At 31.7% G+C, this 16,721-nt stretch overlaps 1 protein-coding gene across 2 annotated transcripts in view; it reads left to right on the top strand.

The window, feature by feature from the left end:
- LOC107449388 (uncharacterized) overlaps positions 1 to 16,218 on the top strand; it is a 69,900-nt gene extending 53,682 nt beyond the window's left edge. The window contains exons 6-11 of one of the 2 annotated variants that reach the window (XM_087158978.1): positions 1,671 to 1,797; positions 5,623 to 5,756; positions 7,935 to 8,031; positions 8,841 to 9,088; positions 10,496 to 10,616; positions 13,361 to 16,218. In XM_087158978.1, the coding sequence (XP_087015104.1) occupies positions 1,671 to 1,797; positions 5,623 to 5,756; positions 7,935 to 8,031; positions 8,841 to 9,088; positions 10,496 to 10,616; positions 13,361 to 13,595 (962 nt within the window). In that variant the 3' untranslated portion in view covers positions 13,596 to 16,218. Of the gene's footprint in view, positions 1 to 1,661; positions 1,798 to 5,622; positions 5,757 to 7,934; positions 8,032 to 8,840; positions 9,089 to 10,495; positions 10,617 to 13,360 lie in introns of both variants that reach the window. The other variant, XM_087158977.1, reaches the window with a different exon arrangement.
- The last annotated feature ends 503 nt before the right edge of the window (positions 16,219 to 16,721 follow it).

The raw sequence follows: 16,721 nt of genomic DNA, 5'->3' as shown, positions 1-16,721 counted from the left end.
ACTTTAAAAAAAATTATTGCAATAAATATTTTCAAAATAAATAATGGTCATTACTTTATCAATATTTTTCACAATTGCTAATGAAATTTCTTCTAAGTCTCGAGATTCCGCTAATAGGAGAACTATCATTTATGCTTCCATAGTCGAAAAGAATTGGGAACGCTGTTATAAAGAATTTAAATTCTTAAAAGAATTTAAAAGGAGCATCCAAGTTTTTCTACAATTTTAAATGTAAAAATAAAATCATTTATAAAATTTGCGTAGCCGTGTAAGCTTAGTCACGACCTTTATAAAACCACCGTAATGCCCAGTACGTTGTTGTTTCTTATTTGCTGGTCTAATTACTGTTATTTCCAAATTTATGATCTTGCGATTTCTATTAACCCTTTAGTGGGCCATTTATTTCTAGCAAAGGAAAATTAAAGAATTTTTGGAATTGAAATTCAAATCAGAATAGTAATTGATATGAGAAAAGAAAAATTCATTTAGCTTGTATAAAATTAATTTAAATTTTAATGCTATTTTTTTGGTGGTAAGCAAATTTACTTAGACCTATTAGGAACTTATTGACTTTTATTTTTCTTTATTTATAAAATAAATTTTATAAATGCTACAAACTTCAGAAGGAATTATGCATATTGTAACTTTTATACGTTTTCTTATGCTAAAAAATGGTTGCCAATTTTATTCAAACACACTTCAAGAAAGCTGAATGAAGTTAATAACAAACGGAAACCTAAATTAAAAGTGGTAGAAAAATTAAACCTGGACTTAAAAAATTGGTGGTAGGTATACTTTCCACGTCCTTAGAAAGTGTTAAATGGGGGGGGGGGGATAATTTTGCCCCCATTTTAGAAATTTCACCACGAAAAATCTGGAACAATGTGGCGTTGCATATGAACTTTTACATTATTTATAGGTAGTGGTATGGAAAATAAGATTAAATGAATTAAAAATAATACATTAAAACATAAGCTTATCTACCACCAGAGTACATTTGGCAGCCCTGCCCTTACTCAGGATGTTCGAAAATAACATTGAAAACTTGTAAAACTAATGAACTTAAAAAAAACTTAACACGCGTACACATCGACTTGATTCTTAGGCCTGCATCTCCAAGGGAAAAAAGCTTAATAATTTATCCACTAGGACATTCTGCCCACAATACTTTTTTAGAAATCAAAGGTTTTACGATTTAAGCATTTTCCCTCTAGTAATAGCTTCTTCTTCTGCATTAAAAAAGAAAGAGCTGACTCTGATTATTTCATTTAAATGCAACTTCTAAAAAGTCATTAATTTTAATCAGTTTGTCGAATGAATATCTCTTTTGAGATATTCATTCGATAAGCTCCTGATTAAAATTAATTGCGTTTCATCAATCATTATCATTAGCTGAATCCAGTATCATCAGTTTTCTCTTATTAATAGTTATTTTATATAATGTTATGATGGTATTATTTTTAAACATGGCTATTTAAGCCGAAGCGTCGTATGCTTAATTTTTGGAAAACAATATGTTTCTTTTTTTGGTTTCTAAGGTAACATATTTTTACTGTGTATGATTGTGTTTGGGGGTTATATAAGGTGAAAGTTCTTGTGTGTTGGGGTTCCTTCAAAGGTGATGGCTATGTTCGGCTTACATGTGTGTTTTAAACTATAAGGTTATTCAGGGAGCTCAGACATTACCTGCTGCAGAAATGAAAGATGTGACAGAAGCCGCCTTCAGCAGTGCAGAGACTCGCTGGCCAGAGCTGTTGACAACAGAGCAGCCGGATATCAGGACTCTCAGAAATGCAGGTAAATTACCCGTTTGGCTGTTGTTTAGCTGAATACGAATGTTGTAAATATATGTTTAAAAAAAAAACAATTATGTGATCGAAGATTCAAATTTGAAAATTTAAAATAACTACTGTATCTAAAGTGACTAGATTAATAAACCATGATTTGAGGACTCGAAAAATTTATGATTTGAGGACACTCATATATTTATGGAAAATATTAATTTATGTGTGCAAGAAAGATTTTTTTTTAAAATTGATAACATTTTCATGAAACTTCATTTTATTACTGAGCAGTTTTGAAATATCATATGATAATCCGAATTTAAACTCATTTAGAATGAACAAGCACATATGATTGTTTAAATTTGTTTATTTTTTGATGAAATTATTTGAAGACGAGTATGGTGTTTTCATCTGTTAAATTTAGCATGGTACTCTCTTGTTTGCATTCTCTATAAGAGAAAACAAAAAACTATTTTTTTTTAAAAAAAATATGCTCATTTCCAAACATCATCATTATTATTATTTTTGTTGATATTTTCTAACTATATATAAAAATCTTATGATGGTGCCGCAGTTTTCCATTTGTGTCGATATATTTCTATTGGTTGGAATATTAGATTGGTTGGAAAACCACATGAGAGAATCCAGTTTTACCACATTAATTTTCATATTGGTTTGACTTTCATTAGCATAAAATTAATACAAGTCATAAAGGTATTGTTTTCTTATAAATATTTTTGTATCCCTAATTTAATGGTAATTAACTGTAACTGTTAATATTATGTTTTTGATTTTGGGGTTGGTTAATTACGGGGTTGGTTAGCGTCAGCGATCAGGGGACTTAGACCCCTAGTTCTCTATAAGAGAAAACTATTTCGTTTAAAACAATATGCGCAATTCTTATTTTTTTTTTGGTTGATATTTTATTTTATACACTGGTTATCATAAATTAAGGAAAATTCACAAAAATCGCGATAACTCAAGAAATTACACATGGAATTTTATGAAACTTACCCACAATATACAACACATAGTAAGGTATTAAACAACATAAAAAGAAATTATCAGACATTAATAGTAGTATAGAAATTAGCACATGTATAAAATAAACAAATTGGAAGTATCGGTTTGCAATAGAAAAAGTACCTTTAATATGGAATATGATTGCCTCTAGAAGCAATACAGCACAAACAGCGATGTGTGATGCTTTCAATTATGCGGTCTATCAGTTCAATAGGAAGTGAGAGCCATTGCTCTTGTAAAGCAGTTGCAAGCGTGGCAAGGGTCTGAGGGGGCGGATTGATGGCAGATACACGCCTCCCTAGAGCATCCCAAACGTGCTCGATAGGATTCAAGTCCGGGGATCGAGCTGGCCACTCCATGCGAGTAATTGTTTCCTGTTGAAGATAATCATCAACAATGCGAGCTCTGTGTGGTCTTGCATTATCGTCCTGTAACAGGAAGCAATCACCAATTGCCCCGGCATATGGGCGCACATAAGCATCAAGGATGTTGTCTCGATAAACCTGAGCATTCACGGTTCCCCTTGGAAAGACATGGAGGTATGTGCGCCCTCCTAAGGATATGCCTCCCCAAACACAGACACTGCCTCTTCCGTATGCATCTCTTTCACGGATGTTTGATGGATGATAACGGGTCCCAGGTTCTCTCCATATCAAATAACGTCTACTGTCACTTTCTAGACTAAACCTGGACTCATCCGTAAAGAGAACAGGCCTCCATTGATCTGACGTCCAGTGGACATGTTGTCGGGCCCACTGCAAACGGTCTCTCCTATGGCGTGATGTGAGCGGCACGCAAATGGCTGGTCGTCTCGCATACAGACCACCTACGTGGAGCCTTCTGCGCACAGTTGACGTTGACACCAACCTTCCGGTGGCTGCAGCAAGAGAGGATCTAAGATGTGTCGGAGTAGCGGTTCTATTCCTGCGTGCACTTAATGTCAAATATCGGTCATCGGCACTGGTCGTAACAGTTGGCCGTCCTTGACTGAACCTCCTAGATGCCGAATCTGTGGTTTGAAATTGCCTCCAAAGTCTATGAACCACAGATGGACTCACATTTAGCCATCTGGCCACTTCTGATTGACTCTGCCCTGCCTCTAGTCTCCCGATGGCTCTCCATCGTAGTTCTTCAGGCAAATGATGCCTAGAGGTCATTATTACGAATTGGCTATCTCAGATTTTCAATGTCGCAATCACAGTAAAATTTGTGTGCTTTCTCTCAAACTTGGACTTTTATGCTCCAGGCAGATGACGTAAGCCGAGTGCAGCGCCACTAATTTGCATATTGCAATTTTACTCAGCTACTCTTAGTGGACAACATATGCAAATTTTGCACGGTTTGGCTTACTTTTGAAAGAGTTATCGCTATTTTTGTGATTTTTCCTTAATTTATGATAACCAGTGTATTAAAAAAGATCTTTTCAGAAAAATTCTAGGACATTTAAGGACACATGTTAAAATTTGTTGACAGTTTTTTAAGGACAATCAAAGAAATTTGATGACGTCTGATAACCAGAAATACACCGAAGAGCCATTACATTATGATCACCCTGCTAATAACATATAGGACCACCTTTAGCCCTCAAAACTGCTAGCACCCACCGTGTCATTGATTCCTAAAGGTGCTGATAGGTAGTCTGAGGTATCTGGTACCAAGCGCTCACCAACTGGTCCTGCAATTCCCTCACATTGCGAGGGGGTAGCGTGTCAGCACGAATTTGGTTTTCTAAGTAGGACCACAAATGCTCTATTGGATTAAGGTCAGGTGAATTTGGGGGCCAAGACATGACTTGAAAGTTACTGGAATGTTCCTCGACGATTCGACCCTTATGACATGGTGCATTATCCTGTTGGTAAACTCCATTCCCCGCAGGAAAAACTGTTGCCATGAATGGGTGAACCTGGTCTGCAACTATGTTCAAGTAGCTTACAGACGTCAGGGATTGTTCTATGAGGATTATGGGTCCTAATGTGCCCCATGAAAACACTGTTCCTGGGCGAGAAACCATAAAAACCTGGGCGAGCCCATTGTTATAGATGGAGGGTGGTCATAATGTAATCTTCGGTGCATATCTTGATGGATATGTGGATATTTCCCTCTCTTTAAGTTAAAAACTTCTAATAAAATAGCTGTACTGCCATTTTTTATTATTTTTTGCGAGAAAAAAAACTGTCCTCAGACGCAGACAATGATCACTTACAAGTTAGTGTAATTTTTTAAAAATATTACAGCAAAATTGAGAGGCAATAAACAGTCGGCTGTTTTTTAATAACGCCCAGTTTGAATTAGAACGTGCCATTTGATTCATCGAGTAGTTTGTTGTTATTGTAGTCGTAGGCCATTGAAGTAAGGGGTGCGATTGTTTTTGTTTTCTAGTAGCGCTATCCGCCAGGAATTCAACTTTGGTCGCGCCCATACGCCTTACCCGTTTCATAGGGAGGACCCATTCCATACATTCATCCACAGATCGTAATTTTGACTTGAATTAGAGAACGATCAATTTGCAATCCAGTACTCCCAGAGGTTTAATTTGTTATGGGGACGAGGAGAACATTGTGACCTGACAGATTTAACGTGCACCAGTCACCATTTACTACATGGGAATTCTTCGGCCGGCTGGATTCGTACTCCCGTTTTCGCGAACGAGAGTCCAGTGCCCCGCCAATCAGGCTATTCCAGCCACATCGAGTTGCTTGAATTTGTTTTATGGTCGTATAGGAGAAGGAGGTATTTTATGGGGATCTTTCAAAAAGAATATTTTCAAAATATTTAATTTTATTTGTTGCATTTAATATAATGTTTTATTTTATAGACGACTTCGGGATGATTTTAATTGTCTGTTATGGCAGACATCCTCCTGCGTCTCAAGAGAAGAGCGGGACAGAGACAACGAGATTTTCCGAAAATCCAGAGATTTCATTTCAAGAAACTGTGACAATTATGGAAGTAAGTGATGGATCTTGAACTGAAATTATTAGAGTTTAAGTTGATGATAGTTTCTTAAATTTAACAATATAATTATTGGTGAAAATATAATTCTGCTTCTCTGTAAGTCAGAAAGAGGTTATGGTGCCTTAAGTCTATATATTTTTTTTCAAGGTAGAAAAAGAAATAATTATTTGATGCTTTTCATCTACGCTTACACGAAACGTTCTAAAGGTGCCGTAAGTAAAGGCATCGCTCACTCCGTTTATGGAGAGTTCGTTTCGTGACAGACTGTAAAACAACCGTCATCTCAAGGGACAGCGGAACCGGGGGGGGGGACTGAGGAGGCTTCAGCCCCCTCACTCAAGAGACACAGCTCCTTCTAAGATAAATATGTCAATTTAAAGCCAGCTTCAACATTTCATTGGTGGAAACTGCTACCAAATCATCCCCCCCCCCCACAGAAAAAATATACGTCCCTATTACTGACCAATTGAAAAGTTTTTGGTTTCGCATGTCACTTCGAACAGATTTAAAAAAAAAAAAAAAAAAAAAAAAAAAAAAAAAAAAACAGTGAAACAGAATAAAAATGAGAAAAACAGAATGAAATGAGAAATAAATAATTTACAAGGAAACAATATTTTTTGTTAATTCTATTTTAATTTTAAAACAAAAATTACAATTTCTAATTCTTGATTGCCATTTGGTGAGTGTCAAATAATTTGAACCCAGATAATACTAATATATATATATATATATATATATATATATATATATATATATATATATATATATATATATATATATATATATATATATATATATATATAATAAAAGTCCGAAGAGGAGGTACCAGCTCAGGCGTCGTCCATGTTATCTGCATGGTTTAAATTACTTGGCATTTCTACCACGGATGTTAAAAAATTGATCGCTGAGAAACGGAGCTAGATACTTGCCATGGTAGGGTAATGCGTGTACATTTACTCGGATATCAGCAGTTTATTTTTATAAAAAAAAATAATATTATTCAATTCTTACAAATTTTATAAAAAGAAGAAAAAAATTAAAATTTCACTATTTTGTAAAAAAATTTTTTTAATTTTTGCATATTTTTTGGAAATTTTTTTTTTTTTTTGCTTAATGATTACAATTGTATTTCAAATCTGTGAATTTATTCTATTACATAATCAATAAAAACATTTTCTATGGTTGAGAATGAAGTTTTTTAAAAAAAAAAATTAAGAAGTTATCTGTCGCACAGGTATAACATGCTCTCAAAATCGGAATAATTTATAAAAATATCCTTATTTAGAGCTTAGCATTATAAGCTATGTCACTCTAATTAATGTAAAACTCTTTAAAGCTTTATCTTTTATAAAAAGATCCTTAGGATTTAAATAATATGTAATTATCGAGCCGTGAAGGCTCAGATAGAGCGTTTACATTCCAATGAACCGGGTTCGAATCCCAACGATGGCTGGTCGATATGAATTCCGCATCCAGCTTGTACCAACCACAGTGCTGATGTAAAAACATCCTCAGTAGTAGACGGATCATGGGTAAAAGTCCCCTTGCCACCAGGTTACCCGTAGGAGATTTTCCTCTAAGTGTAACGCAAATGCTGATTAATACCATGACAAAGTTCTTAACGAAGGCAAATTTCTCCCAATACTTGAGCCATGAGTTTCCTAGTCATCTGGATTGCGTTCAAAATTACAAGGCTAAGGATTTGAACATAAGTAGTCGTAAACCCAAAACACTGGGTTGACAGTTCAACGACGGTTATAAAATAAAATAAAATATGTAATCATCGAAGAGAAAGGGCTCTTTAAAACTATTATTTTTGCTCTAAAGACCAATGCTTTTCTGTCTAAAATAGGTTATAACTTTTTAAATTTCTAGCTGTGAATTCTTTTAGAGCACTATTTTTAAGACTAATTTTCAAACAAGCTGAAGTAGTATGCAATTTTTGGTAACTCAGTAAAAATGTTTCTATCAGCTTTCATATGCAGTGAATGACAGTTAAAACATATTTTATATACGTATAAATATAAAATAAAAAACCACAACCTTTCGTATGGTAATACGTTTCGTAATTTAAAAGTATATAACTCAAATGTAAATCAGTAATGTCGTTAAACTAATGAGATAAAGTTTTAGTCTTAGTTTTTATTTATTTATTAATTTTTTAAATTAAAGGGTATACTGAAAACAGTTGCTACAAGAGCACTGATATGAAAAGATGTGAGGACCTTCTCACCAACACAAGAGGTGGATCTAACTACGATTCCTGCAGGTATATTGTTTTTATCATTCCACTTACTCTTTCCATAACCTTATGTCATGAAAAAAAAAAAGAAATTTGCTTAAACAAAACATTTTATTTTATAACATAAGATTTTAAAACACATTGTAAAATGTTTAATTACGAAATATTTAATTTTCTTTTCACTCTAATATGCCTCCCTGTTACCAGAAAGTATCACCTTAATGTTAAAACTTCCAGATGGATGGAAAAAGTGGCGTAATTTTAATTTTATTTTCACTCTAATATGCCTCCCAGTTACCAGAAAGTGTCCCCTTAAAGTTAAAACTTCAAGATGGATGGAAAAAGTGGAGTAATTTTAATTTTCTTTTCACTCTAATATGCCTCCCTGTTACCAGAAAGTATCACCTTAAAGTTAAAACTTCAAGATGGATGGAAAAAGTGGAGTAATTTTAATTTTCTTTTCACTCTAATATGCCTCCCTGTTACCAGAAAGTGTCCCCTTAAAGTTAAAACTTCAAGATGGATGGAAAAAGTGGAGTAATTTTAATTTTCTTTTCACTCTAATATGCCTCCCAGTTACCAGAAAGTATCACCTTAAAGTTAAAACTTCAAGATGGATGGAAAAAGTGGCGTAATTTTATTTTCACTCTAATATGCCTCCCAGTTACCAGAAAGTATCACCTTAAAGTTAAAACTTCAAGATTGATGGAAAAAGTGGCGTAAATGGCCGCAGGCACCCAAATAAATTCTGATGACGATGATAATTTTTTACATTTTAATGTTTAACGTCTCAAAATTAATCAATAAGTTGATGAATTTCATATTTTTAATTGCAGATCGTACATCAGCTTTAAGGAATGTATGATAACGGAATTGGACAGACGCTGCACCAGAGAAGATGAATTATTTCAAGGTGCGTACCTGGCAGACAAAGCTCAAGAAATGTCTTGGCAATGTGGAGCTGAGGGTGGAAGAAATTCGTGGGGAACTTTTGACAGACGCAATGAATACGACAGATATGACAATAATAATCCCTATGATCGCCAGCCTTATGATAGCAGTCCAGTGCATCTGGAAGACGAAGGCAAGTATATTTAATAAAAATTGCAAATGAAAGTTAATTCCTTAAGCTTCATTGAAGGTTGGTTGAAACTTGGTTGATTTAATAAGACAGTATTAGCTAAAAAGATTCATCGATTCTCAAAGGACTATTTGTTTAAAAATATACAAAGTACAAAGACGTGTGATACATGAAAAGATACATACACGCACCGAGTTTCTGGTATAGTGCGGCTGTCAGGAGAATTCCTCCAGACCCAGACCGTTAGTTTGGAGGAGTTCTCAAATCCGCAAAATACACACATTGACAAAAAAATTAGCGCACCAAGAAGTAGTCGTTAAAATGAAACGAAATTTTACATATGTAATGACTACTTTGATATAAGTAAATGATTAGAAAATCAAAGATTATCGTTTTTCTTTGATTTTCTAATCATTTACTTACATCAAAGTAGTCATTACGTATGTAAAATTTCGTTTCAGTTTGACGACTTCTTCTTGGTGCGCTAATTTTTTTTGTCAATGTGTGTATATACTACAAATGTTAATTGTGTGCCCCTTTCGTCCCGCGACACACTTCCATACGATAAGCCATTACCGTCCATGAGTTTAGTAGCATGTTTGCTTCTATAAATATCTACCACAGTAACAGTAATGTGAGTCCTGCAGTGTTGTTGGCCCTGGGGGTATATAAATTTTGTCTTCAATATTCGAATTAAAAGGGTACCTAAACTTCGTCACAAGTTAATGCACACCTAATCCTAACAACACTGCTGGGACACATTATTACTATTACAGCAGAAAATATTTATAGAAATAAACATGCAAATGAACGTATGAACGGCACTGGTTTACCTACTGAGGGTGCACGCGACGGTATATTACATTTAATAAAACAAACACTGGTAACTCAATTATTTTATTTCTATACTTTATGGTAAAAATAAAAAAATATTCATATCTATTTTAATGTAATAAATATTTTACTCTGAAATTACCTTTCCGTAAAATAAAAGTAGTAAGAATCATAACAAACAAAACGTTTACTTAGTTCAGTTTCATATGTTCCATTATTTCAAATTGGTTCATATTCTTAATCCCCAGGCTTTGATTGATCGAATTAGTAAATTTCTGTTGTGGAAAAAAATATTCTCAACTTAATTTTACATTCTTTAAATAATATAATAAATCAAATGCCACTATTCTCCATACAATAAATCCCTCACTAATGGACCATTTTTTTCATACTACCTAGTATGTGCCAGCTTCTAAATTAAAATCTTAAATATTTTTTATTTTAATGAGTGCAATTCTATTTCATTCATTTTAAGTCGTAAAAAAACATCATATTTTCAGAATATAAAAAAGTTTGGATCATTTTAAAATATCTAAGAATTTGCGTTTTACACTAAATAAATTTTTTTCCTCTTAGATGCCATGTGTTTGGCAAGAGCTCAAGCTAGTGTAGATCAGTGCAAGAAGAATTTTGATAGTAGAAGGCGAGAAAAGGATTACGAAACCGATTATGACACCAAAAACAGGATAAGTTGTTGGTAAGTTACATTTCATTAGACTTTCTAGAAATGAATTAGGGCAGTAACATACGAGGGTCACTTTTTAAGTAAAAACCGTTTTGTTATGTTGCAAGAGAAACTTTATATATGAACGTAAATTATATCACAAACTAAAATATGAACATTTATTCTCTTTTCATCACAGTCACTATTAGCATTGAAACATTTATAAAGTCGCGACACCAGTTTTTAGATCCCTTCATCAAAGAGTTCTGCCACCCGACCGTGTAGTTAGTAACAATTTCTTTCAACATGCCATCATTTTCCAATCGCTTTCCACCAAAAAATTTCTTAAGTTTTGGAAATAGGTATAAAACTGATGGTGCTAAGTCAGGACTGTAGGGTAGATGATCCACTACTTCTCGTTCCTGACACTAGGCCTACCAGTTCGTTCTTCGTCGTGAAGATTTGTTCTTCCTTCATTAAAAAGCCTTCACCATTTACTCTCATTCATTACACTTTCACTATAATCTTTAGCAAGCTATCGCTGAATCTCAGCTTTCAGAACTTTTTTTTTTACATTTAAAAATTAAACTCACTTCACAATCGGTAGGATTAATGATTGACATGGTGACAACCAATACCGGCAAAGACGTGAAACGAAATGGTGGTGTAGTGAGAGATTTGACAAGAGTTGCCGCCCTTGAACTGACGTCTTTTGACAGGATGCGCAATCGGTTCCTACTTTAAAAATGACCCACATACAATGAAATCAATCAGCATGTTCTAAAATTTTTATTCTTAACCTCTGAGATTATTTCTCTGAGATTAACCTCAGTATGATTATTTCCATCGTAAATATAAAATCTAATAATTTAGATTGTCTTGCGATCAAATAAATTTATGTTTTGAAGAAAATTTACCAATTTAAATCTTAAGTGATTGAACGGAGCAAATGAATAACGGCTAAGGAAGTTATGGACTCAGGTCAAAATTTCTGAGAGGGACTCCTTGTGTTAGCGACTGCTTTTTCGAGTTGTCTTTAGCACGAATATTGGCGCCTAAAGCCGACAGGTGCCGAATTTTAATGTCATGATGCAGTGTTGAAAAAGATCATTACTTAACAATATATCACATAATTGTTTTGGTTTAACTAATTTTTATTATTCTTTCATTAGCCAATACTTTCGCTACCCAGGTTAAATTTAACAACGTGCAGAATATTATCGCACACAATAATTATCGTTATGTATAATAACATCGTATTCGATAATTATAGTCATTAATAATTATAACAATATTTTCACGGATGATAAGTTTCCTTATCATTAATAGCGAAATTGTCGGTGTCCGGTGACCTGCATTGTTTTGCTTCATGGTTCCTATAACCTATATAAGTCTTAAGGATAGAATGAAAATTTCAATAAATTTTTGCGCCTCTGCATCAGAGGAAAAAGCGGCCCTTTGAAAGTAATTTTATTTATTAGTAAAAGTCTACTCTTCTTATTATTTGCTATATTTCGTTTATTTATTTATTTTTAATAAAGTTATACATTAAAAAACCCACATGTTAGGGTTTTTGCCGCACTATGAATGGCTTTTATAATTTTAATTACATTGTACACAAATTGTTGACCGGACTGTATAGAGGTCACGGAACTGGCCTTGCATCAGAAAGGTTCTGGGTTTGAATCCCGGGCAAGGCATGGATGTTCTCTGTACTATCTGTCCTTACTGTGGGAGCAACGTTGGCCCACCTAATATGGTGCTCCTGAAAGAGTGGCCAACAAATCTGCCCTGTAAATGCTTTAATCGATGCAATGTTAACACAGGTGGGCATAGGAACTCAATAATTTCTCCCAAAATAAGCATCAGGTTATTACGACTGATTTACCGGATGTCTTAAAAAAGTTAAACAATATTTAAATCTATTGAAATCCTTAAAACTGTCCACAAAAAAAAACATCCATAATAAAAAATTTGTTCTGATGTTGTCTGACAGATGGTGCTAATGAAAATACCGTATCATGCCGTACCTTATACAATTGTTTAATTATAATAACAAAACATTATTATTTTTTATACTTAAACGAGAAAGTATGGAATGTTAGGAAATTCTTGACACTCACCAGATGGGAAAGCTGAAAACAAGCGTATTAATTCGAAACACAGAAAAAGCTTGACGTAACAAGTATGGCACATTACAGAATGTTTGCTATTATAACAATTTTCTAAATTACACCATCAAAATCTTAAAAAAGATACGAAATGTATTAAGACTTAAAAATTATTAACCTTCTGCCATGAAGATACATTTTCTTCTGCTCATCGATTATGTAACTTAATGTGGAAACAAGCAAAATGGGTGATGGGAATTAATTTATATCTGCTGTCTATATAGAAAATTAATATCATTTCCTTCTTGACCACTCATTACCACGTTCAAATAATATTCTTCTTTATCCAAAAAAATAACTATAATAATCTTTCCCTGTTTTTAGAACACTTGAAAAGAATGCGTCTTTTGTTGACTCAATGTCTACCATGTTTATTTGGTTTTGAGTTGAAATCAAAATCAGTCAACGTTATGAATGATGTCAAAACTGTAATTTGCACTTCAGCCTTTTTTACTCCTACCTTAATATGAAATAATTTGCTTATAATGACATACTCGCTATAATGTCTACTATTACGAATTATCGTCATAACAAACTTTTACTATAATCTCATTAAAAAAAAAGGGGGTACATTTTGTAGATAAGTTTATAAATTTCTTCTTCTAGTTCTGTCCGAGAGTACCGCAACTGCTTGTTTGATGCAACTAGACGATACTGCCAGACAGAACGCAGCCGTGTTGTAGATTCCCAACTGCAAGGCTACAGACACCTCCTCACCGCAGATACTTGCCTCAGAGTCTATGACTCTGAATGCAACTCTAGCAGTCACAGCAGCATTTCTTTTGTGCTCTTGGCAACCTGCATCGCCGTCCTTTCAGCTCTGTTTTCATTGCATCGTTAACAACTTCTTGTCCAGAGGCAACACTCGAAAAAGTACAAGACATTTTCATGGGTGTGTTGCACCAAAGCGCCATCTGAGATGCCACTTAATTCCTTGCATTGGAACATTGTTCATAGGTTTTTATTGGAATAATTAATTATTCCAAAAGAAGTGTTAATATATTTTGCAATGCTCAATGTGACGTAACTCATTGTTTCATTATAAAATTTGTATTGTTGATGAGTTTTATGGTGGTTTGAAATACTCCTTTTCATTTGGATTTTAAGGTTCTTAACTTAAATATGATGCAAGGATATCACTTGGACAACCAGGTTTTAGTTTTTTTTTTTAAATCTTGTTTATAATCAAACAAGCAATTAAAAACTTTTTTAAACAGATTTTTTTTCTTTATGATCTTCATAATTTTTTTAAAATTTTTTATTTTTCATAATGAAGGTCAAATTTTTATTATAAATTCAAAATAAATTTGACATAAAATGAAAAATAATATGATAATGCCCATCTTCGGCCTTTAATCAAGTCAATATTATGTTTTTTATTTATTTAACTTTTACTAACGTTCTTCTTAGTGCTAAAGAGATTGAAATTTAATTATATAAGGTTTCAAATATAGTCATTTAAATTATTTATAAAGACAGTTTTTTTTAAATAACTTATTTAAAATATCAAAATTTCATATTTTGAATCAATTAAAATAATAACAAATGTTTTCTGAAAAATAAAAATGTATGATCAGATCATAATCTAAAACGTTTCAACTTTGTCTTTCGGAATAAACAATAAGAATTTTTATTGAAAAATTTCGTAAGAAATTTATATTTTAATTTTGAAAAATTATACTTTGATAATCTCAATTATTTATAAAATAAAACTCATGATTTCAGATAAAAATGACCCAAGCAGAAATTACTCAGCAGATTGATTAAAATGCATAACTTCAAAATATTAGCAAAACATACATAAAATAAAGCGTAAATTCTTTATTAAAATTTAAAAAACTTAATATTGTAAATAAAATAAAGATAAAAACTTTTATTTACAAAATGTTATACAGTTTCAGGCAAAAAAAGTAAATCCTAGAGAACACAGCATTTTCAAGGATAGTTTCAGTTAGCATTAAAAATGATAGAAAAGCGGTAATTTTACCACCTCACATTTATTTTAATTTATACATAATGTTTAAATGGCGCAAAATAAAAAAACATTACTTATACACAAACACATATATATATGCACCAACACTTGATACACGTTAAAATAGTTTGTTAAAAAGTAATGGAATATAAAAAGAGTGCTTGGCAAAAAAAAAATTATATCATGGGTTTTTCACAAGAATTAACTGGCAAATTTAAATTTATACAATTATTTTTAAATGGCACAATATACAAAACATTACATATACACACATATATACACATCACAACTTAAGATAGTTAGAATTATGAAACATAATAATGCTACTGGATAAGATAATTATGACCATAATATCATGGCATTCATCACGGGTTTTTCACAACAAACTGGCAAATTAATCAAAAACAAAAAAAGATCATGACATATAATTGTACATAGGAATATTCTTATATCTATTTCAGGAGCTACGGTATTTCGCATTTTAATGGAAGGGGTGAAGGCATTTATAATAAAATTTGCATTCATATATAAATATCATGAAGCATTCATATCTAAAATCACTTATAATAATTTCATTTGAAATACAGCAATTGATACTGACAACATGAACAACTTAATACATCTTTATATTTTCAGTCTGATTAGTTATATTTATAAACAGATGCAAGTTAAAAAAGTAATTATTTATCACTTACACTTAACTTGTTTCTCAACTTTTTCAATTTTGACTTTAAAACTTAGCTCCAAAGCACATCGATTAATAAAATTCATTAAAAAAAATACATATTTCGTAAAAAAATAAATGAAAAATATGTTTATCAAATATTTAAAAAACATGTACACATACTGGTTTAAAGTTTTTTATAACTACACCATGTTAAAGTTTTTTTGTTTTTATGTTCGCATTTAAGTTTTTATGTTCGATGTTAAATTTAATAATACACATGTACAAATACTTTTTGCTTCTAAGTCTTAAATATCACAAAAAAGCTTGTGTTCTTGAATGTTAGCCTCATGAAAGTTTTTCAACATAACAGATTTAATCTGAATATCTAACTACTTTAGTATAACAATAATAAAAAGATTTGTATGTTGCAAAGTACATAAAAAGTTTACATACTAAATATTAATTTCACAATTTTAAATTATTAAATTGATAACAAAAATTTAACTTTGAACTAAAAAAAACTCACCCAGTTTTTCATTGAATTTCTGTTTTAAAATGCAAGCTATAAATGTTACATTAATGAACATGTCATCATCACCTTTTTTTTTCTTTTCTTTTTTCATATTATCTATTACACATTATAAAGATATGTATGTACGAATTTTAAGGAATAATCATCATAAATGATTTTAGTCAAATCTCATTTTATATGTTTATATATCAATATTTGATTGTTTGGATTTATTTGCTTGATTTAAATTTTGTTTGGATATTGTTGTATAGAAAAGAATTTTCAATAAATTTTGTTATTGATTTATCTAATCAATTGTTGTCCTTTAATTGTTGCATACAATAAAAAACAAGCTTAAAATTATAGTAGAAAACATTGGTAAACAAAAAAAAAAGAAAAAAAAATTTAAAATTAAATTACATAAGATTTTTATAAATATAATATTATTTTTGTTCAACATAAATCATTGATGTATATTGACACATTTATATGTACATAGATATTAAAAAAAAATAGAAAAAAATTTTAGACTCTAGATTAATTTTATTATATATTAATTAAAATGAAAAATATTCTCAAAATATGAAACCACAGGAAACCAATTTTTCAATAAAGCATAAGAATATAATTTCATTCACTTCAATTTAGTTAAATTAATAGTTTTCTTAATTTTATAGTCTTTACAGATGATTTTCAAAATAAATAAACATAAAAAGTTCAAAATCTATAGAATCATCACTTACACATTGTTAATTTAATCTTTTTTAAAGTTTTGAGTTCTAAAATGAACTTTGCAAAAAATCTTTGCTTTGCT

The sequence above is a fragment of the Parasteatoda tepidariorum genome, chromosome 3 (genome assembly GCF_982258835.1).
Source record: "Parasteatoda tepidariorum strain Cologne lab strain chromosome 3, Ptep-v5.0, whole genome shotgun sequence".
Classification (NCBI taxonomy): domain Eukaryota; kingdom Metazoa; phylum Arthropoda; class Arachnida; order Araneae; family Theridiidae; genus Parasteatoda; species Parasteatoda tepidariorum.
This window is presented reverse-complemented; position numbering and strand designations above follow the sequence as displayed.